The sequence below is a fragment of the Symphodus melops genome (genome assembly GCF_947650265.1).
Source record: "Symphodus melops genome assembly, chromosome: 6".
NCBI classification, from domain to species: domain Eukaryota; kingdom Metazoa; phylum Chordata; class Actinopteri; order Labriformes; family Labridae; genus Symphodus; species Symphodus melops.
Window position 1 is genome coordinate 2,103,299 of NC_136696.1, and position 23,111 is coordinate 2,126,409.

Sequence of the window (23,111 nt, forward strand, 5' to 3'; positions counted from 1 at the left end):
CTCCCTACATCAAATACTCTGATCCCCTTTAGCTTGCAGATTAGAGAGGCTCAAGATGTTCTGTCTCAGTGTGGGAGTCCTGGGATGCAGTGCTGAACACTTTTATGAATGAGTCAGGCTGGATTGTGAATATGAGGTGCGTCGAGCCGGCGTCAGAACAAAAGCCTCCTAAAGCCGTCACAAATGTCCCATCCAACATGGCTTTTGAGACAGACAATATGGGCCTGCTTTACACAACAGAGACACTTTGATGTGATGAGCGCTCAATAGAAATATTCAGTCCTTGTGTTCTGCATGTCTTTGTGTATCCAGGTGGTTGGAGAGACATTTGGTTGAAGCGTGCGGTCCATCAGAGTAGACCGGCTGGCCTGGAGGCAAAGATCAAACATCGGTGGGTTTGAGCACAACTGAAAGAAAGTCATCCAACCCAGCTGGAGCACAAAAAGGAAGAAGAAGAAGAAGAAGAAGAAGAAGAAGAAGAAGAAGAAGAAGAAGAAGAAGAAGAAGAAGAAGAAGAAGAAGAAGAAGAAGAAGAAGAAGAAGAAGAAGAAGAAGAAGAAGAAGAAGAAGAAGAAGAAGAAGAAGAAGAAGAAGAAGAAGAAGAAGAAGAAGAAGAAGAAGAAGAAGAAGAAGAGAGTGGATTGCTTGGCGTTGGCTGGCAGGTGAGAGTTGAGCTGCGGTGAGAAGTTCGGGCTGCGTGCCAAAGCGTGAGAGGGGAGAGGAAACGGAAGAGGAAGAGGAAGAGGAAGAGGAAGAGTAGGTCTGAGAAGGAGGAGGAGGTGAGGAGTAGTGGACCTGGGCCTGGAGCCCAAACAGAAGCAGGATGGCGGAGACCAAGGTTAGGTAAGTTGAGATCCCACGGCGTGTTGGTCTTAATGAAGACAGACGGAGTTGTGTAAGTGGAAGCAGCAGCTGTGTTAATGTTGATGTCCTCTCTTTGTGTGTGTGTGTGTGTGTGTGTGTGTGTGTGTTCTTTGTGTGCATTATTTCCATCTCCGTGCATGAACGGACGGTCATTTGCATGTCTTGGTTTGCATGGCGCTGGCATGTGTGCGTGTGTCTGTTGATCCCTTCACAGCCTCCCTGCTAAGCTGATTAATGGGGGCGTGGCAGGCCTGGTTGGTGTGACATGTGTATTTCCTATTGACCTGGCCAAGACCCGCCTTCAGAACCAGCAGGGGGTCCAAGTCTACAAAGGAATGTGAGTAGGTCTCCCCTGACCCGATTTAACCCTGAATACTGTAATTAATCTGCCACGTAACACGAGGGCTGCTACAGATGATTATAAATAAAGGAAGGAAAGCCGCTTCATTCTTATTTATCTTTAAATATATTAAAGGGCTGCAGACTTTGTTTCTGTGCACGCACATGTATGAAAACACCAACATGCTTCTTTAATTACAATGCAAACCCCTCCAATGTTATCAAGTGGATTTGTCTAAACGTAGCCAAAAATCTCTCTTTATACACATCACGCCACACGCCACGTTCTCCCGATAAGTTCAAACCAAGCAGCAACCTGTTTATTTATTTAAAATGAAGCCAATGAGAAAATGCTAAATCCTGCAGTTCGTCGAACCCCGGACACAGGAGAAATAAAGATGTTTACTGGAGTGAACTTTTTAAAAACTCAGCTCCATGGTTAGGCGTGTAGCTGACATGTTTGACAGGAAGGCGCCGTGTAGCGGTTTGTCAGGAGGTTTAAAACCCGCCTCAGCTCTCAGCCTGTTGTTAGCTTGACTCAAAGTTAGGCAGAGACAGCATTTCCAACATGGCTGCTGAGCCTCCAGCGCCCCCTGCAGGAACACACAGGTGGAGTCACTCAGGCTTCTTCCGTTCATATTTACATTCTATGATCCAGATAAATCTCATTTCAAGAGATAAAACAAAATGCAAAATTGAATTGCTTGTAAAATAGAAACAACATTGGGGAGAAAGAAAGTTCTGATAGCAGCCAAAATCTTTTTAGGAGACAGATTTATCGTGTGAACGGTCAAAGGCAGGAAAACATGTAATGAAGACAAGATGGTAACTCCACTGAGCACGTACGTGCATCAGCGCCTGACACGCTGGAGAGTGACGATGCTCCTTGTAATCCATACAGCGCCCTCTGCTGGTGAATGACAACTTCTCGCGTAATGAAACTCAAATGAATTTCTATTTGAGTGGCGACTAATTCAAGCTCTAAGTATGTCAAGCAACCCACGTTGCATGTTTTAGCTTCTTCTAACTTGTTTCTCTGGATTTAAAAACACAAACACTCCTGTTGAGATCTGATGGTTTTAAAGTGCGTCTGCTGCTGGGGGATTGTTGTAAAATGTGCCTGATGCTACACAGCAAAAAACTTCAATCTAAATCTAAACAGGTTTATTTGTCTTTAAGGGGAACTGATGGTATTTAGAGAGCTCCACGTACGGAGGCTTTAGTCCTGGGTTTGAATCCGCCCTGTCACCCCTCACTCTCTCTGATCTCTGACTCGATCCACTGTACTGGATAAATCACATTTATATTAAGTGTAAAGAGCTCTGAGTTGTTGCTGTGTAAACAGCACTCTATAATTTGAAGTCAGCAAACAAGTTGTAATTTAATTCCCGCTGAATCTCAGAGGACGGAGCTGCAACAGTCGAAAACACACTCTCCCCACATTTGGTCCGATGTTTGTGTGTTTGTGCTGAACTCACTGACGAGATAAACTCGACCTGAGGCTGCAGAGAGAGAGAGAGAGTGTGAATCTGAAAAGAAGATCACATTGCACAGATTTAACTTTTAGATCTCACAAATGTTCCATCAAATCCGTGTGAAGAACGTCAGCTCAAGATGGAGCGTCGCTGAAAATCACTGACGCCAGTGTCCTTAAAAGACACACTGACTCTGATTTGATTGTGCTGAGCATCAATACTGCAGGATGAGAGGGCGTGGTCATCATGTGTTCAGCAGCACAAACATTTCAGACTGTGGTTTTCCACGATGAGTCACACGACCCGGGATAACTTATTCCCCAAAAGGCCGGATGTTGCTGCTTTTCCACAGACAAATAAAAAGATCTCCAACAAAGCTGCTTGTTTACACAATGATCCTTTGACTTTAAGAGAGTGACATTATTCTCATGTGTTCGAGGATCTCACTCAGTTTAACGATGTTCATAACAATGCTTCCCTCTTTGTTTTTAAAGGCTGGACTGCCTGGCGAAGACGGTTCGCTCAGAGGGCTATTTTGGATGCTACAGAGGTATTCTTTGCGTTTCTAATCCCTAATAAGTGTGCTTTACTATAAGCTTAATCTTACCTCCTACGCTCGCTGTTGTTTCCCCCCCGTGAGCGCTCAGTCTTTTGTCATTTTAACCTGTGGCTGTACGCCCACGCTGTCGAGCTGTAAGCCGCTGTGTGGGTGTGTTCTCGCAGTGGAAGCTTCAGTGTGTCACGGTCATCGGCCCTGTTTGTGTTCTGCAGGCGCTGCAGTGAACCTCACGCTGGTCACGCCAGAAAAAGCCATCAAGCTGGCGGCTAATGACGTCTTCAGACAGAAGCTCTCGAAGGATGGGTAAATCAAGTTTTCTCAACGCTCAATATCACAGAATACATCGACATCATCGACAGCTGAGTTACGTCTTCAACAAGTATCAGAGCTCCTCAAAACATGTCTGTGAAGTTCCACTCTGATCCTGTATTTGATCATGTCTATAAACCCCTCTATTTCAGCCCTGCTCAGAACAGGCTGTTTCTGTGTCTGTAGCTTTAAATATGTAAATGAGCTGTGTCTGACCACGCCCCCTCTCTGGAAGGGCTCGGGTGTACTCGCTGCTTTCTGGCTCCATGTCCTATTGTTTACGGTGAGAAGGCAGAACAAACACCTAGCTGTGGGAGTGTCACCCACCTGGGGGAGGGGCTACTGCCCTTTGTGATGTCATGAAGGGAACATCTCCAAACGGCCTGTTTGAGCACACATTTACTGTAAAACTCTCAAGTAAACAAAGTCCGTGAAACACACTCGTCTCATATCTAATCAGAAACAATAACTCTTAATGCTTTATATAAATCTAAGTCCAGATCTTAATGGAGTTATGACAGGCTGAAAAGAAGGTATGAATTAGCTGTGATTAGTCAGCCCACAGGCAGATTTTCTTTCCATGTTTAAAGCCTCATTTGTGTTAATCTGGACTCGTCAGGTGAAACGTGTAATGAGATATATTGTGATAGAAACTAGACAAACACAGGTGGTACGGTTTGAGTTTTTGCTGTGTTAGAAATCCCTATAAGGGCGTGTTGCTAAGAAAACTAATCGTGTGAAGTTGTTAATGCTTTGTGACTCTTTTGTGTTGGCAGCCATTTGCCCCTGTGGGGGGAGGTACTGGCGGGGTGCGGAGCCGGGACCTGTCAGGTGGTCGTTACCACTCCCATGGAGATGCTGAAGATCCAGCTGCAGGATGCTGGACGGCTCGGTAACATCCTCTCTTCAGCGTATCATCAGCCTGTGTGTCTTTATCTAACCTGGCTCTCTTTAACCCTCAGCTGCCCAGAGGCCGGTTCAAACGCCCACTCAGGCTGCGGCTCCTGGTCCAGCTCCATCGCTGGTGGCCCCCCCACCAGCACGACGCAGCCCCCCGCCTCGATCCTCGGCCACCAGCATCACCGTGGAGCTGCTGAAGACTCGTGGACTGGCGGGTCTCTACAGGGGGGCCGGAGCCACCCTAATGAGGTAACCACACACATGGACAGTCCTACGTGGGTAATCCTGGTTTTTTACTGGAAGTGAAATGAGACAGAGTCTCGATGTGTCGACTTGTCTTTAAACATACAAACATCAGCACACACACTTCTTTGATGACATCATTACACATCTGTAAAACATCCCTCGGATATTTGCTCTTCCTCGTGTCACCGCTGACGTCATGTTCTCTGCTTTAATGAGCTTTGGGTTTTTTTTTCATTGCATAACTCACACAGCGTTTGTTGTATTTCCTGACACCTCGTACAATCAACACTGATCAATAGCTTCCTGCAGCTATGTCTGTAACTGTGCTGCATTGAATGGGGCCATGTATGTTTCCTCTTGTGACTCCTCCCACTTCAGTCCTCAACATGCACACGCCCTCTCTCTCTCTCTCTGTCTCATTTAATCTGACCTAACTATATTTTCAGGGATGTCCCCTTCTCAATGATATACTTCCCGCTGTTTGCCAACCTGAACTCGCTGGGCCGGGACAGCGTGCCGGGTCGGGGGGACGTGCATGCCCGGGCGCCGTTCTGGCAGTCCTTTCTGGCGGGCTGCAGCGCTGGCTCGGTGGCAGCTGTGGCTGTGACACCACTGGACGGTGAGTTGGACAGACAGGCTGGTGAAGAACAATGATTACGAGGACTCTGCTGTTTGTGAAGAGTGGATGTGAGTCTGCGTCGTTCTCTTTAATTTGGGCCTCTAAAAGAAATAAATACCTTAAAAGCCGTCAAAGGTTTGGTCACTCAAACTTGACTTCAAAGTTTGTTTGCTGAGATACGACGTCAGCATCGTCTCAGAACTTTTTCTTTCTGTTGATTTTGGCGCCCCCTGAGGACGATGTAGTGTGTGACATGAACACTCGTGAAAATGTTGAGTAAAAATTTCCGGCAGGTTGTCCCTGAACTCTTGTCCACACGGGTTGTCAGCTCACTGCCACTTCAGGAACATTTACTCAGAGGCTGGAAAGCCGTCACATTTATACAAGTTATGAATCGCTCAGCTTTTTGAAACATTGGCGTTGGGAAACATTCAGACTAGACGGCGAACAAGATTTACACCTAACAGATTTAAATGTCTCTTATTTGAGTTTGAATCACCTCACATGTGGTTATGATGTCATGTGTTTGCCTTTCCTGACACTCGATCGTTTCTCTGTTCAGTCATAAAGACTCGTCTGCAGACGTTACAAAAGGGCGAGGGCGAGGACACCTACAGAGGAATTGTTGATTGCACACGGTAAGATTGTCGACTTATAATGAAAACATGGTCACTGCAGATTGGATACTTTAAAAACAGCTTTGTTACCACGGCAACGAAACTAGAAGTCATAAATTGCAGTATGATTCCTGCTGAGGTTGCATCATGTTGAAACACAAGATGTGGGACAGTCTGAAAGTAACAACGACCTTTGACAGCTTTAAGACTCCTCTGACATTTCTTCTCTTTCTCCTCTTCGCCGGCGTCTTCCCGTCGGTGCAGGCGCATCATGACGCGGGAGGGCCCGTCGGCATTCCTCAAGGGGGCGACGTGTCGAGCTCTGGTCATCGCTCCTCTCTTTGGCATCGCTCAGGGCGTCTACTTCCTCGGGGTGGGGGAGTCGGTGCTCGGGTTGCTGGGATAGCAGAGCTCGGCGTCGGCGGCGGTGGTTCTGTTTTGTCTCTGCGCAGATAATTTGCTGCTTTTAATCTGCAGCAGTCAGTAAACAGTGACCACTGAGAGGAGGGGAACTCGGCCACGACCTGCTGACCAAAGGAGGAGGGACGGTGGGAGGTTTGACCAGAGGCTCTTTTACTAATTTGTGGATCTGTGGGTTCACTCTAATCAACTTTCTGTAGACATGCTGCCCGCAGGTTCCATAGGTCCAACAGGGTGCTGTTCATGAGTGTGACTAATCTATGGGTGCGTGTCCTGCCCCAGCGTGTAGCTGTAACGTATCTCTACTCTGAGCGGTTATTCTGACAGTGCTGCTGCATGTCTGAGGTCTTAAATGCCTTCCAATCGGATAGTTCACGCGGTCATGACGAAGACCTCAGCGTCCTCCTGCGTAAGTGACATTTCCCCCTTTCAATCAAATTACACAAGCTGTGATGTCAGAGTCCAAACTCATTTCAACGTTGAGCGCTTTTCTCCACGAGAGTCTCCTTCCGCCTTTCCTGTTACGCGTTCCTCCCACTCCATCCGTGAGGTCTGAGGTGTAATCTTGGATGCCTTCGCTGGATTGGGAGGCGCTGAGGTCACTTGTTAATCCGACGGTAATGCTTTAATCCCCGCATTAGCAGCACAATACACCCTAACACGCCGCTCGCTTCCTGCCTCGAGGCCACAGGTTACACCTCTGCCTCGAAGCCTTGCCTTCCTCTTCTCCTCAGAGGACTAATTTACCGCTTTAGTTACATTTCAAGGAAAAAACGTTTGTTGTGCACGACGACAAAAAAACAAAACAAAAAAAAAAACGCAATTCAAGCCTTATTATTGCTGACAGTTTCTAAAGGAGACTTCCTGGAATCGTTGAGATTTGGTTCTTGAGGACGATTCGACGTGTAAGACCCATGGAGGGAGAATGGCAGCTCGTCTTGCCAACTGTTTGCCATTTCCGAAGTCCACAGGGTGGCACTAAAAGTTGTTGTTTTTTTTTTTTTACATTTTTAATGCAAGACACATTTTGTCGAGCAGCGAGTTCATCGAGGCTGCTCCATCTTCCTCATCGTAGAGAGAACATAGCCTGAGTCAACTGTTTGTTTACAAGCTGTAAATAAAGATATGTCATACATGTGGATCTGTCCGTGTCACGCACATTTATTTCTCTCTACACACACACACACACACACACACACACACACACATGCACACTGTTATAAAAAATATCTGCAAACACACGAGTGAATTGAGTCAGTTTACAAAAGTACAGGAAAGGTTTTGTGTCTTTGGTGACATTCACTGTGAGTAACACTTAAATGCAACAGACTTCCTCTAATGACAAGAAACTCAAAGATCAGTCCTGAGACGATGTGAGCAACACATCTGGAGCCTGTCTGTCAGTCAGTCAGGGCTTTGTTTGACCCTCGTCCTGATTGGCTGGTGACTCTGGCTCACTGTGATGATGATGATGATGATGATGATGATGACGATGGCCTCGTGTCACCTGAAATGCACCGCCCGTGCACGCCTTGTGTCCTCTCTCTGCAAAGCCGCCGCTAATCTGTGAATCTGCGGTTGGGGTTGGCACCGAATAAGTTCTCTCTGATTTCAGGCATCATCTGTCGGATGTGAGGCGAGGACACGACAGAGCAACACGCAGGAGGAGAAATCAGTCGAGTGAAAGACACGTGGTGCTGCCTCTCTGTAGGAAACAACACTAACTACACTTTGACCTTTAACCTCTAACAGGCTGCATCTTTATTTAGTTTAACCTTTGTCTGAAGTTACTCATCGTTTTATTAACTGTATGAAAAACGTGATGACATCTGAATTATTATTATTAATAAAATCTCAACAGAACAGGAAACTTGATCTTACATAAAGACCTCTGTAGAAACTGTCCAGTAGGGAAGTTAACATGGTCTTTGTTAACGTAAAAATCTAAAGCTTTATTGTTTTTTAAATTAATGACAGAGAAACTATCTTCAGAAAACATTTGAGTCTTTAAAGTACTTCCTCTCTGAGACGTATCTTATAAAATCTTCGAGTGAAGCGTCCTGAAGCTCTCTGTGGACTCTGCTGCCCTCTACAGGCAAAGAGTTGGAGCTACACTCAGTGGATGCAGATTTGGTGAAAGGTGTTTTACCTGTTGAGCGATCAGCTCCAGCCTGTTCTCCAGCGTGTTGGACACTTTGATCTTCCCGTTATCGTTGTACACTTCCACTCCTCCGCAGCTGTAACACACACGAGTCCTCGCCGTCGTCAAAGGTCGACAGAAAACAACAAGTCTTCACGCTCAATTCAACAACCTTACATCTCTGAAGGGAGGAAACGCTGCTGGTCGATTCTGACCACGATGTCGCGCTTCACCTTGTCTTTATAGATCGGGATGTTCTTATCGATTGCAGCCTGTCCAGAAATAAAACATCAAATCAGGAAGCACAGGCTCCTTCTGAGCGTCCTCTCTAAGAATAACCACCACACTCTACGGCCCGCTCCGCCTCACCTGGACCATCTCTACATCCTGCTGTCTGCAGACAACCGTCACCTTTGGTTCCAGCAGCTGATAAAATCCCTGAGAAAGAAATCAGACAGTCAGGGAACACGATCAAAGAAGCTGGTGGGACCGCAGGGAAACATGTGAGCAGTGGGACATGCTACCTGAAGCACCAGGCCTTCCAACAGGACCGAGTACCTGACCGGATCCTCGACCACCTCGGCCAGTCTCTGACGAGCGTCGTTCAACAAGTCCTGAGACATGAACACATCTTTTATTAATCCTTCCATACATCAGAAGACTTTTTGAAGGTTTGTTTTATTTAGTTCAGAGATATGACCGTGAATAATCTCCTTAAAGACGTCATGTGACCGGGAGGAGTTTAAGAAACCTTCGCCTCCTCTCATGTTTACGAGTTTGCAGCTTCCTATTTGGTGCGAGCGCTCCTATTGGTTGTTGATCAGCACCATTTGCATTAGAAAAGAAAGACCGGCGACAATATGAACAGGTTTGATTTTATCGCTGCACCAAGAGGAGAGGACTTCCTTAAAAAAGGACCGGCACGCCAAACGGAGCGAACACAAGTCTCATGATTTGATTCCCCGTTTGGAGACGTGTCAGTCGTTCGCTGTGAGGGGGGAACAGGAGTCTTTCTCATGGAGGTCATGGACTGGGAGTCTGGATCTGTCTCGGTGTTGCCATGCAGGTGCCACGCCCTCCATTTAGGAAAAGCTGACGGTGAGCGCCGGCCCGTGATTGGACCGAGGCATCACTCTCTGATCATGTCAACACAGACTGAAAGTGGTGAAGCTTTATAAAGTTAAGCTAACGGTATCACTCATGGTTTTCATGTGTGTCCATGTGACACGAAACTGATGAGTGACTATATTATTATTATTATTATGATATGAGCTGGGTACGACCTTTGACCTCTCACCGTGACCATGTCTTCTCGGGCCTTCAGCACCTTCAGCCTGGCCTGGTTCAGCAGGTTGGACATCTGTCTGCAGGAGTGCAAAGAGGAGACATGTAATGAACACAGCTCGATGTGTGAGGAGGCTTCAGGTCTTCATCCTGCAGGACAAACGAGTCAGCGTCTTTCTGAGCCACCTGCCAGCTGAGAGTCTACAGAGGACTTCACACTATGACGTGCACTCATAGCAGTAATATGTCTGTAGGAGTTCAGGTATCTAAGGCTCTTGTTCATGAGTGAGGGGAAAGTGATACAAGAAATGAGCTGAAATGAGTTTCCTCTGGAGGGAGGACTCGGAGTAGAGCTGCTTCTACTCAGCATCCAAAGGAGCTAGTTGAGGTGGTTCAGGCGTCTGATTAGGATCCTCAGGGTCTCCTCTGTCTGGAGGTCTATTCAGGAGCTCCCAACTGGGAGGAGACCTCGAGGTAGACCCAGAGCTCACGGGCCTGGGAACGCCCCAGAATCCCCCAGGAGGAGCAGGGGGGGGGGAATGTTGCTGTGAAGGGAGAGGGAAGTCTCGGGCAACTCTCTTAGCCTGTTGCCACGGCGACCCGATAAGAGGAAGAAAATAGATGAACGGACAAACAAAAAAAAAGGGATTGAAGTATGTTTGTTATTTTAAATTCGAAGGCCTCGACAAAAAAAAAAAAAAAAAGAACTATTGCCGTAAATCCGTACGCTGACCACGACCCGCTGCCTGAGTGACAGAGCGCAGTAAGCCTGTGAGCAGGACGCGCTGTGGACATGAGAGACACTGATACTGTTTAATCAACCTTTGAAAGTTCTGCTTTAAAGGTCCAAACGTGAAATATTGTTTCTTTAAGTTAGAAAAAGCTCTTATATGTTCACACTGTTCAAGCTACGACTCCACATTCTCCCTCGCATGCTTTCCTAAACCGACCATAAATAAGTCAAAACTTACATTTTCTTCTGTTGGTCGATCTGCTTTTCTTTCTTCTCGTAGTACTGCATGATTTTCACTCGCTGCGTCTGCACCAGGCGACCTTTCTCGATGTTGAACTCTTCCTCGGCCTGTAAACGGACGAGTCGACCGGTCAGTACGACGCAGAATCACAAGACGGAGCAGACGGCTGGACTTCATTTTTACCTTGGCATCGATCTCCTCCACTTTCTCTTTGGCCTCCTGCTCGATGAAGCCCATCATGTGCTTGATCTGCCACGGGACACCAAACAGTTAGACCAAACTTCATCAATGAAATAATGTCAACAACATGCAAACACAACACAATAAGAAAGACGTTTTATCACTGACACCATGGAGGCCCCGCTCTGCTTGATTAAAAGTTCTTCATCATGATTTAATGTCTCAAAGCGGTGTGTAAGTAAATAAAGATTCAGTATCTCAAAGACTGACTTTGATTAATATCTCAAAAATGTCAAGTACCTCAAAATGATTCAAACCTTGAAAATAATTTTTAAAAATGAAAAAAAAAAGACCTGATACGTCTCCACTGTAAATATTAACGTCATTAATAAAAATAAAAATGTTGTATCTCAAAATAATGAAAAACTCCTCGAAACGAATAAATGACTCACTTATTAGTTTTGGATAATCACTCATCATTATTAGTACTTTTTTAATATATTTAGATGCTACATCATTAGTTGGCGGTACTAAATCGTCATTTTGAGACACTTAAATGATAAAATCGTAATTTTTGTGTGTGAAAACTGCACATTATTTTGACAAACTAAGTTAAGATTTGTTTAAGTTTGATATGAATGGCCTCTGTTTGAAACGCTTTAAAAACAACATATTCTCCACCTTTTCAAACAGCGCCCCCTGTGGTCGAAATGAAACATCTGTGTTTCTGAGCTTTGGTCCAAATATAACACGAATGAAGCAGCAGAGAAGGTTTATGACACTGTAGAAACCAGCTGTCTTAGAACACATCACTTCACTAAGCAAGAATAAAAAATGGCGGACCTGCGATAAAGTATTGCTCTCAGCGGGGATTCATGGTTGTGTCCTAAAACACTCCCTATTCACAAAACAGTGGAACCGCCAATTTGTAAAATATATTTAATCATATTTAAAATTCATAATTTCTATTCATATGTTGTAATGTTTCGTGATAATACACTCAGTATAAATTATTAGTGTTATTCACGCCGTTATTATTGACCCTTGGCTGCTGTTTTAGTTCTGTAACAACAATGACGTGCACTGTCAGTGGTCGTTAAGTGAGCGAGTAGCGTCCGAAATGTTTTTTAATTTTGCTGAATGAATGCACTTTATGGTTCACTACACAAAGATCACTATCGAGGGAGAAGGGAATGAGTGAGTGGTTTTGGACGCAGCCCACGTGGGAGGAGACGTCAGGGGAGGGGATTTCATTATTTTACAGGAATCCCACTGTGACGTCACAAGGAGAGTACATTTGAAATGGAGCATTTTTCTCTGCAGTAAGATTTATTTTGACCACAAACAAAAGGAATGGAGAGATTATTTCAAATGTTGTACATTTTGTGGATCCGTAGAAACTCAGATTACCTAAGTAAAAGTTTAAAAACACACTTAAAGTTGATTTTACATCGTGTGTTCCCTTCAAAACAACCGTAACATTTAAGTTTTCAACTTTTTACACACATATGGAATAACAGAAAACATAAATACATGTATTATAACTTTAATATATAAATGAATATGTAAAAAGTGTAAAATAGTTCGTGTTGGAGCAGATTACGCAGCTGCCGTTAGAAAACGTTAATAACCGTTACGAGTCTTACGTTGACGTCATTACCTGTTTTTGAACGTCAGCGTCGGTGAGAGCCATGGCTGCTCCTCAAAATATTCTTTAATAAATGTAAAATCAGTAAATCTTCTTCTCGACCACTTTCACAGCTCAGTAAACTCAAAAGGAAACTGTAACTTCAAGCAAGCTAGCGTCACAACTTCCGCTCACAGCGTGCAAAATAAAACACGCGCTGCATTCAAGTAGTCTACCAATAATTGGAAAAGTTAAACTTCAACTGTAAAACTCACGTCAACGTGGCTGAATGATTGGAAAAGTTAGTTTTTGACAAAGAAAATTTTAAGATTACTGTTGTACTTTTAAGCAGTTAAATTAGATATTTTATAAGCGTACTTGTTGGATTCATATCACGATGTAAATCTTTTAAGACGCAGCAGTTTGGAGGAACGGCCAATGAAACTGGAAACTCCGAGCATTTGAGCAGCACGTGAATGAATCAACACTCAGAAGATACACCCATCACGGTGTCTAAAGATATTTATTTATTTATATTTTAAGATCTTTTTTCTAATTTAATTTCGCACTGTGTGATTCTCTTCGGCTATCCTGCTTTGCTACTGTAACACTTTACATTTCTCCGTTTGCGAGATGAATAAAGGATTATTTTATTTATTTTATTATTTATTTCTTGACATTTCAACTTTTTTCCCCTCGATATTTCGACTTTATTCCAACATTTTTATTTTTTTCCCTCTACATTTTTTTGTGTGTGCATAACACTGCACATAATACAACAAATCTTCCTCGTATTTTTAAATCATTTGACTGTAAACATATATCCTGTCTGTCCCTCTTCAGTATTATTTAAATTGTTTTTTTTCCGAGGCCAGTTGTTACAGTCTGTCTTCATAAAATGTTCCGTTGCTAGGAGACACTGAACGTTATAATTGACATGAATGCGCTTTGACTTTAAAGTCACTTTTACTTTGTTATTAACGCCTCAAGAAGAGCAATAGTGATTTGTTGTGAAGTTTTACTTTGAAGGGATCGACAGGAAACGTGTCGTGGATGTGTTGTCGCTGACTTGTTTCTCTTCTCAGAGCACACAGTGTGCTGTCTGTCTCCTCACACACACTTCAGCCCTGGGTACAGGTCGTGAATAATAACCCCCCTGACAACACCTGGAGGCCTTTGAATCAGGACGGTGAGAAACCTTTACATTTATCTTGATTTAAATTCAACGTGATTTGAAGCGTCTTTAAAATGAGCTCCATAAAACGTGAGGCTAGCTGCAGCTTTGTAGGTGTTCTGATGTGTTCAGGACACCTCTTATCTTTGTAAAAACGAGCTTCACACTGCAGCACACATGTATGCATTAAACCAGCTGATCCAACGAGCTGCATGTCTGATTCATTTAATTTAATTTAATTTAAGAAGTTATGTGTCCATCTGTTGGAGGAATTCCATCATTTTGTTTCATTAAATATCTTCTTAAAACTTATTTACAGCCATTAGTATTATATTTATATTAAGCCCTGAAGTAAATATGTCCTTATATGAAGTTTAAACATAAAGAGATCTTATTTTGACAGGTCAAACCGGACGTGTTCTGTTATTCCTGCAGCATTGATCACATTTCCTCCCCGCATGGTGTTTCTGAACTCACAAAAAACCGATGCAAACTTCACAAGGGGACGAATCATTTAGCAAAGAAAGGCCTGACTTTAATAACTGTAGTCCAAAGTCCTGACCCCCCTAAAGGAGCCTATTGTCCCTCCATGAGAGGCTGAAGGACGTTTCACGCCCCTCTGACCACCACGTGGGTTATGTAAGGTCCATCGTGTCATGTATGATGTACAAAACGTACCCATGTAGGAGATTCACTGTTTTAGGGTTATCTTCACTTACCTGTCTACCTGGCTTACAGCTCACTTGAGTGTCACCATAGCAACGTAAACTACAAATATGATACCTGTGCAGTGATACCTCGTCATGGCAACTAAAATAAAAGTCTCGACAAAACTTTAAAGAAAACTCCCTCACAGCTTTTCAGTGTCACTTCCTCTCTGTGTGTCTTTAACAGATTTCACTTTGCATCTTTACGAGACGCCGAATGGACTCGAGAAAGCTCCGGACTGAGCCGGGCGCCACCTCGTTTCTCTCCCATTTCAAAACACTTAACCTTCATGTAATTCCCTCCTCTCGCTGTGTTTTGTTTTCTCCCTCAGGTGAGACGTCCAGCTGTACCTGTATGTGCCTGAGAGCCTGACCCGCGTCTGTTCCATGGCTACCTCAGGCTCCTCCTTTTCTGCCTCGAGCACCAGCGCCGCCGTGCCTGAGGGTTTCCATTATGAAACCAAGTTTATTGTGCTCAACTACCTGGGCATGCTGCCTGTGGGGAGATCACGAACATCGAGTGAAGGTGAGGAGGTGTGTGTGTGTGTGTGTGTGTGTGTGTGTCAGGGGAAAACGCCACACTGGGAATTCACACAGCACACAAATAGTCATGTGCACTCTACAACAAATATTCAGGGTGTGTGTTTGCACGTTGCCACCTGTTCACCAGCTCAGTTTAGCTGTGTCACACACACACACACACACACACACACACACACACGCACACACACACACACACACACAGACTTGTGTTCACATCCAGTGGAGACATTTTATGAGCATAAACAGATGTCATGTGATCACACATTAAATTCCTTCAGTGTGTCGTGTGAAGCGGCTTCAGGACGTCTGTCACAGCAGAGCTGATCAGACCTCAGAGACGGCTCAGGGTCACCTCCCCTTTAACAACCCGCTGTCAGGTCCCATTCATGCTTCACTGAGGATTCTAACAGGCCAGAGTCACCTCTGTCTTGTTTTACGTTTCATCATGTGCAGAACGTTTTCATTGGGTGATGGTCGTGGACTTTTAGGGAGGTCAGTTTTCCTTCTTCAGAGCCGTGCTGCAGAGTGGCGTTTGGTATTTTCCTCTCTGGAATGATCAAGAGCTCCACTGAACCAGACGTCATCTGTTCGGCAGCACGTGTCGATCCAAAACCTGTTTCTCATGGAGCCTTCAGAGATGTGCAGGTTACCCATCGCCATGTGCATTTTAGACCCTGAAGGAGTTGGCTTGCAAAGAACCAGACCCTGAGGGTCTAAATGTGGCGGTCTAGGACTTCCTCAGTTACTCTATCACATTAGAAAGTTTTAAAGTCTGCTTCCGCTCTTCTTCTTTGTTGTGTGCATGCTTTGCGATGGGCGGGGAAAAGCAGAGGAGTGGCTGATCCCTGCTTTCCGCTTGACCCGGTCCAATTTGTGACAGCCTGTCATGTGTAATCACGGCAGGATTACTCACAGGCCGGGTGGACCGGTCCAGGAGAGCTGGCTGTCTGTCTGTCTGGCTGGATGCTGAAACAGCAGCGAGGCCCCGAAAAACCAACAGAGATCCTCAGAGAGTTCATGAGCGAGCTGCAGGGGCACAAACAGAAAAGGGGGGGTGGGGGGGGGTCTGTGCGTCCGCTTCCGTTTCCTCCCGTGAGCTGTTAAACCATGAAGGATGAAAGTGTTTCTCTTCTTCAGCTGTTTGTTGAGCGAGTGCAGATGATGTCTCTGCGTCTTCAGTGTCAAACCCTCCTCAGGCAGCCTCTGTGTCAGTTTGGGACCTTTGCGTGCTTCATCCCCCCCCCCCCCCCCCCCCCCCAGCGCTGTAGACTGAGTCTCATTAATAATTTACATGCCTTGAACGCACGCGATGAGAACGGCGTTCAAGTTTTTCTTCCTCATCTGAGTTCAGTGAATCACGTGGTGAGGAGCGAGGGAATGACCTGAAGGTACAGGGTGTGTGTGATGTTTCCCCTCACTTACACACACACACACACACACGCACACACACACACACGCACACACACACACACACACACACTGTGAGTGGCGTGCTGGTGATGACACGCCGACTGAACGTTTAGTTGAAGAAGCGTTCGCAGAGAAGGAGAGACTTTGAATGACGTGTTTGTCTTCAGCAGGAGACGCCCGCACGGAGAGAGAGAGGACGTCAGTGATAAAGGAGCAGATCGAGGACCAACTGAGACAACTGGAGGATGAAATCTGTAAGTGGACACACACACACACACACACACACACACACACACACACACACACACACACACACACACACACACACACACACACTGTATATTACCATGGACAGCCCTTCTCTGTTTCACGTCGGTTGACATATTGGAGAAAAAGTCAGAGAAGTGAGGCCACGCCCCTTCAGCGACCTCAGAGCAGTACAGACTCACTGTATGAAACGTTTCCTCTCGCCTTTCCTCCTCCACTCTGCTTATCCAGTCAAGAACGCTGTAAGGCAGCTGATTGGTCAACAGAGCTGTGGATCATGACGCTGCTGCTGTTTTTTTTTAATATCGAATTTAAGGAAAGAAAAAGAAAAAAACTACTACTATGGACATAAATCATCCGAACAATAACAAACCATGATGTCACACCTTTACACTCGGCGTAGAAAGAATACGGTTCAGGATCAGGGTTCAAGATCAGGGTTCAAGATCAGGGTTTAAGATCAGGGTTTAAGATCAGGGTTTACTGAACTGAACCGGAGTGAAGCGCTTGGTGTCGCTGTGTAAACGTTATGTGTTACGATCCAGAAGTGGATATTATCTGACGATGTAAAACATGACGTGTACGCTCTGAAGGAGAACTTTGGCTCGTTTACATGACGTCGCTTCAGGAGTTGAAGACGCTCGTCTCTGTTCTTAATGTGTGAGGCGTTTAAAGAGCGCTCCCTCAGAGACGTCTCTCAGAACACCTGAGTGAGCTGCTGGCTTCATCAGACTCTCTTCATTGTTCAGTTCTCATACTTTTTTCTTTGTGTGTGTGTGTGTGTGTGTGTGTGTGTGTGTGTGTGTGTGTGTGTGTGTGTGTGTGTGTGTGTGTGTGTGTGTGTGTGTGTGTGTGTGTGTGTGTGTGTGTGTGTGTGTGTGTGTGTGTGTGTGTGTGTGTGTGTGTGTGTGTGTGTGTGTGTGTTCTGCAGCCGTTTCCACGTCAGGCTTCGACCAGCACACGTCTCCGGTGTTTTATCCCGTCAAGCCTGAGACCTCCATCGAAGACTGCCTGGCTGCAGCGGGGGACCGTGTGTCCAGGGAGCTCGACACACACCTGGCGGCAGCCGTACACACACTCCTCGCAGGGTCAGTGTGAAACAGAAACGCAGGGATCAGTATGTCATATTTCCACTCTGTATTCATCCAGCGTGAGTCCACAGGTCTCAGAGTAACACTCACAACAATGAGAAAGTCAATGTTGACTTTTTGAACTCCTGGTTTCTTCATTTTCCGCTCGATGAACTCTTAAACTTTCAGTCCTGAACAGAGCAGAGGAGGGAACAGGAGGAAACCCCGAAACAAACCGGCGTCATGTAGCCTGTTCGACAAAGACGAGACCATCTGAACTTATATTCTTTCATTACTGTGGGATAAACCTGAGTTCTTCTTCGTTGCTCCAGGTTTGAGTCAGTCTGCAGCTTTTAGAAACTCCAGTAACACAAACACAGGACATGAAATCTATGTGAACACATCGCTCAAACAACTGACGCTGCTTCCAGGAGAGTCTCTCTGTGGTCACCAGATAAGACTGAACTGGGTGTGTACTGGGCAACCTTTAACTGTGAGTGTGCGTTTGTGTGTGTGACGGAGTTGGACATCAGCAAACAGGGAACCAGAGGATTAAGCAGCTTTTTGAAAGGAAGAAAGAGAACTTAAATGTGTGTTTACAGAATCAAGATGTGGCATAACGAAAACATTCAAGGAGTCACAGCAACAAATATAAAGTCACATCTCTTCCTCCTCTTCAGGTGAAATCAGTGTCCTCGCTCCTCTTCATCATGTGTGTGAAGTTTGTTGTTGTAAATCCACTCTGATGCTGTATTTGATCATGTCTATAAACCCCTCTATTTCAGCCCTGCTCAGAACAGGCTGTTTCTGTGTCTGTAGCTTTAAATATGTAAATGAGCTGTGTCTGGCCACGCCCCCTCTCTGGAAGGGCTCGGGTGTACTCGCTGCTTTCTGGCTCCATGTCCTATTGTTTACGGTGAGAAGGCAGACTCAGAGGGCAGAACAAACACCTAGCTGTGGGAGTGTCACCCACCTGGGGGAGGGGCTACTGCCCTTTGTGATGTCATGAAGGGAACATCTCCAAACGGCCTGTTTGAGCACACATTTTCTGAAAAGTGGAGCAGGCAGAAGACGATGGACTTTTCTCATCACTGGGGGGTTTAGAGACAGACTAGAGACACGTTAGAGGAACATGGAGGAGAGGATTTTAATGTCACCTTTAAACACTGCAGTCAGATATTAGTATAGATATTATATTGTGTATTCTATGAATTCTATTGGGTATGACCAGTTTTCATAGGATAATTCTGGTGTTGGATACGAGTGATGGTATCCGTGTTTTATAGGAGCCTGAACTTCCAGAGATTCAGAGACACGACCTTTGACCTCTCTACGCACACACAGGGAGGCTGGAGCAAGGTGAGGCAGCCCACGCTCTGATCTGTCACCTTTGTCTCACAGTGTCCCCTCTCCTCCTAACGTATTCTACCCCCCCCTTCTCCCCCCCCAGGTGTTGGTACCTTTGGTGCTGCTCCAGGCGTTACAAAGCGAGGGACATTCCCCGGCGACCCTGTTGGATCTCGGGGTTCGCTTCCTGGAGGAGGATGAAGCTGGCTTCATCATGCAGCAGGGGGGATGGGTGAGTTTGAAGCATGGCGCACTCTCACGTTTACACGAAGGGTCGAGGCGAGTCGTTCCTCCGTCTCAGAGCTGCTCCCGACGATGACGCTGCTCCAGTTGATCATATGAGCGATAAAGGACGTTGGAGCCGCAGATATTTCAGATGGATAAAAACTTCTGTAGAAGAGATGAGACGATGACGATGAGAGGACGTTAGAAGAAGGATGTGCGAGGGCAGCAGGCGTGTGACAGGAAGTTGGAGTAGTGTAGTTGGACTTTGAGGCAGTGCTGTAAAATCAGCTGTATAAGACGTGATATCAGTCGTCCTTTTATACCGCTGCGACTGATCTTCCACTTCACCCTGCACGCCATCTCACACCAAACTCTCCTCCTTTCATTGTTTGCCTTCAAAGAAAACGCTGAACAAAGTCTGTCAGCATGCAGAGACTCACCCTAACGCAGGGTGTTTGATTCAGACGTGACGCCACAGTCCGTGATGTCAGAGTCCGTGACGTCAGAGTCCGTGACGTCAGAGTCCGTGACGTCAGAGTCCGTGACGTCAGAGTCCGTGACGTCAGAGTCCGTGACGTCAGAGTCCGTGACGTCAGAGTCCGTGACGTCAGAGTCCGTGACGCCAGAGTCCGTGATGTCAGAGTCCGTGACGTCAGAGTCCGTGACGTCAGAGTCCGTGACGTCAGAGTCCGTGATGTCAGAGTCTGTGACGTTAGAGTCCGTGACGTCAGAGTCCGTGACGTCAGAGTCCGTGATGTCAGAGTCCGTGACGTCAGAGTCCGTGACGTCAGAGTCCGTGACGTCAGAGTCCGTGATGTCAGAGTCTGTGACGTTAGAGTCCGTGACGTCAGAGTCCGTGACGTCAGAGTCCGTGATGTCAGAGTCCGTGATGTCAGAGTCCGTGATGTCAGAGTCCGTGACGCCAGAGTCCGTGACGTCAGAGTCCGTGACGCCAGAGTCCGTGACGCCAGAGTCCGTGACGCCAGAGTCCGTGACGCCAGAGTCCGTGATGTCAGAGTCTGTGACGTTAGAGTCCGTGACGTCAGAGTCCGTGATGTCAGAGTCTGTGACGTTAGAGTCCGTGACGTCAGAGTCCGTGACGTCAGAGTCCGTGATGTCAGAGTCCGTGATGTCAGAGTCCGTGACGCCAGAGTCCGTGACGTCAGAGTCCGTGACGCCAGAGTCCGTGACGCCAGAGTCCGTGACGCCAGAGTCCGTGACGCCAGAGTCCGTGATGTCAGAGTCTGTGACGTTAGAGTCCGTGACGTCAGAGTCCGTGATGTCAGAGTCCGTGACGTTAGAGTCCGTGACGTCAGAGTCCGTGACGTCAGAGTCCGTGACGTCAGAGTCCGTGATGTCAGAGTCCGTGATGTCAGAGTCCGTGACGCCAGAGTCCGTGACGTCAGAGTCCGTGACGCCAGAGTCCGTGACGCCAGAGTCCGTGACGCCAGAGTCCGTGATGTCAGAGTCCGTGATGTCAGAGTCCGTGACGCCAGAGTCCGTGACGTCAGAGTCCGTGACGCCAGAGTCCGTGACGCCAGAGTCCGTGACGCCAGAGTCCGTGATGTCAGAGTCTGTGACGTCAGAGTCCGTGACGTCAGAGTCCGTGATGTCAGAGTCTGTGACGTTAGAGTCCGTGACGTCAGAGTCCGTGATGTCAGAGTCTGTGACGTTAGAGTCCGTGACGTCAGAGTCCGTGATGTCAGAGTCCGTGACGTCAGAGTCCGTGATGTCAGAGTCCGTGATGTCAGAGTCCGTGATGTCAGAGTCCGTGACGCCAGAGTCCGTGACGTCAGAGTCCGTGACGCCAGAGTCCGTGATGTCAGAGTCCGTGACGTCAGAGTCCGTGATGTCAGAGTCCGTGACGTCAGAGTCCGTGATGTCAGAGTCTGTGACGTTAGAGTCCGTGACGTCAGAGTCCGTGATGTCAGAGTCTGTGACGTCAGAGTCCGTGATGTCAGAGTCCGTGATGTCAGAGTCCGTGACGTTAGAGTCCGTGACGTCAGAGTCCGTGATGTCAGAGTCCGTGACGTCAGAGTCCGTGACGCCAGAGTCCGTGACGCCAGAGTCCGTGACGCCAGAGTCCGTGACGCCAGAGTCCGTGACGCCAGAGTCCGTGACGCCAGAGTCCGTGACGCCAGAGTCCGTGACGCCAGAGTCCGTGACGCCAGAGTCCGTGACGTCAGAGTCCGTGACGCCAGAGTCCGTGACGCCAGAGTCCGTGACGCCAGAGTCCGTGACGCCAGAGTCCGTGACGCCAGAGTCCGTGACGTCAGAGTCGTCAGAGTCCGTGATGTCAGAGTCCGTGATGTCAGAGTCCGTGATGTCAGAGTCCGTGACCTCAGAGTCCGTGACCTCAGTCTGTGACGTCACGGACAGGCAGCAGTTTGAGAAAGGCTCATGACTCACACTAGCCAGATGAGGGCGTCAGTGAGCTACCTGCACAGATGTTCTCTCCGTTAGTGATCCAACAGTGAGGAGATTAAAGTGTACATCATACTGTAAGCATGTAAAGAGGATAAACACACATGTTTGACCTCATCTGTCAGAGAGACTCTAAAGCTGTGAACCCTCCCTCTGCTCGACCACACTCAAAGTTCAGACCTTTAACCTGATTGTATTTCTGTTTCACAAGACAGACACACACACACACACACACACACACACACACACACACACACACACACACACACACACACACCCTCTAAATGCAATAAGAAGCGTTCACAATGTGACCTGTGCTGGTTTTCACGCCCTCTCTCTCGTTAAATCGCAGCTGTTCCTTTATATATTATTTGAACTGGTTGAGTGAGTTTGGGTCTGAAGATGCTGTAAGTAGAACAAGTGGAACACGGTGTCACAGATGGCTCCTCGTGAACGAGGTCAGGCTGAGGGAGGGTCGCTCTGCCGGCCCCGGCCGGCGTTCTGCACCGTAATGTGTCGTGAACACCGCCTCCATTATCAGCCTGTGTTACGTCATAGAGGATGAAGAGAGGGCGGGCGGGGGAGGAGAGAGAGAGAGAGGGAGGGCTGGGGGAGTGAAGGGGGTTGGACATGACGAGCCAGCAGCAGCAAAGTGAAATCTCCTTTAGTTTGACATCTGCCGGCGTTCGCTCGTCTCCTCAGCCAGCTCTCTGCGTGTCCTCCAGCTCCGCGTGTCCACGTCAAACCAGCAGATTCCCCGACTTCACACACAGGTAGGACGTCTTCACTCGTGATGTTGAGCGACCTCGGATGGATGTGTGCGTGCAGCAGTGAGGCTCTTTGGTGACCTTTGAATTCATGGAAATAATCCGTTTTAAACATGACAGCATCTGAGTCGCCTCCTCCAAACTGAAGGAGGAGGTCTTTGTGAAGCAGAGATGAGCTGCGTGTCTTCAGGTCGCTGTTGTGACGGCGGCTCCAGTGACACCCTGCGTGACGTTTGGGGGCGCCCCTCATAACGCCTTTTGTTAGTTACATACGAATACAATGAGGATTATTATGACCTTAATGTGGTGCACACTTCATTTGGCAGGGACAAAACCTGAAGCCGTCAGACAGTGGAGCCTGGGGCCCGGAGGAGAGACGGGGGGGGGGGACTTGATTCGGGGGTTACGAGGAGGCGGGGTGAGAAGAAGAAAAACATGGCGTCCACACAGACAAACTCTGAAGAGCAGGCTTCATGCTGAATATGTTAAAGACTGATGCTCGGGGTCGTGTCAGTCTTCGTGCTCGCGTGCCACTGTCCTCGCCGTCCCCTCGCCGTCCCCTGACATCTGTCCTTTAGAGTCTGACAGTGAAAACTGCTGCGAGTTTGCACAACAGTCATTTCC

At 47.1% G+C, this 23,111-nt stretch overlaps 3 protein-coding genes across 3 annotated transcripts in view; 2 read left to right on the top strand and 1 right to left on the bottom strand.

The window, feature by feature from the left end:
* The first annotated feature begins 407 nt into the window (after positions 1 to 407).
* On the top strand, positions 408 to 7,483 carry slc25a18 (solute carrier family 25 member 18). The gene is made up of 9 exons (XM_079346036.1): positions 408 to 843; positions 1,079 to 1,201; positions 3,173 to 3,228; positions 3,450 to 3,540; positions 4,323 to 4,438; positions 4,509 to 4,695; positions 5,139 to 5,311; positions 5,874 to 5,949; positions 6,193 to 7,483. Exons 1-9 carry the CDS (start codon positions 824 to 826, stop codon positions 6,332 to 6,334), a joined length of 984 nt encoding a protein of 327 aa, XP_079202162.1. The 5' UTR covers positions 408 to 823; the 3' UTR covers positions 6,335 to 7,483.
* Positions 7,334 to 12,779, bottom strand: atp6v1e1a (ATPase H+ transporting V1 subunit E1a). The gene is made up of 9 exons (XM_079346047.1): positions 12,587 to 12,779; positions 10,930 to 10,995; positions 10,744 to 10,853; positions 9,786 to 9,852; positions 9,013 to 9,102; positions 8,858 to 8,926; positions 8,666 to 8,760; positions 8,498 to 8,585; positions 7,334 to 7,970 (listed from the first exon to the last, which is right to left on the bottom strand). The coding sequence occupies exons 1-9, from the start codon at positions 12,617 to 12,619 to the stop codon at positions 7,908 to 7,910; spliced, it is 681 nt and encodes a 226-aa protein (XP_079202173.1). The 5' UTR covers positions 12,620 to 12,779; the 3' UTR covers positions 7,334 to 7,907.
* Positions 12,780 to 14,390: 1,611 nt separating this feature from the next.
* bcl2l13 (BCL2 like 13) overlaps positions 14,391 to 23,111 on the top strand; it is a gene marked incomplete at its 5' end in the record, with an annotated part of 12,829 nt that continues 4,108 nt past the window's right edge. The window contains 6 exon segments of the mRNA XM_079346774.1: positions 14,391 to 14,409; positions 14,772 to 14,960; positions 16,558 to 16,641; positions 17,586 to 17,742; positions 19,011 to 19,083; positions 19,175 to 19,303. Of these exon segments, the coding sequence (XP_079202900.1) occupies positions 14,391 to 14,409; positions 14,772 to 14,960; positions 16,558 to 16,641; positions 17,586 to 17,742; positions 19,011 to 19,083; positions 19,175 to 19,303 (651 nt within the window).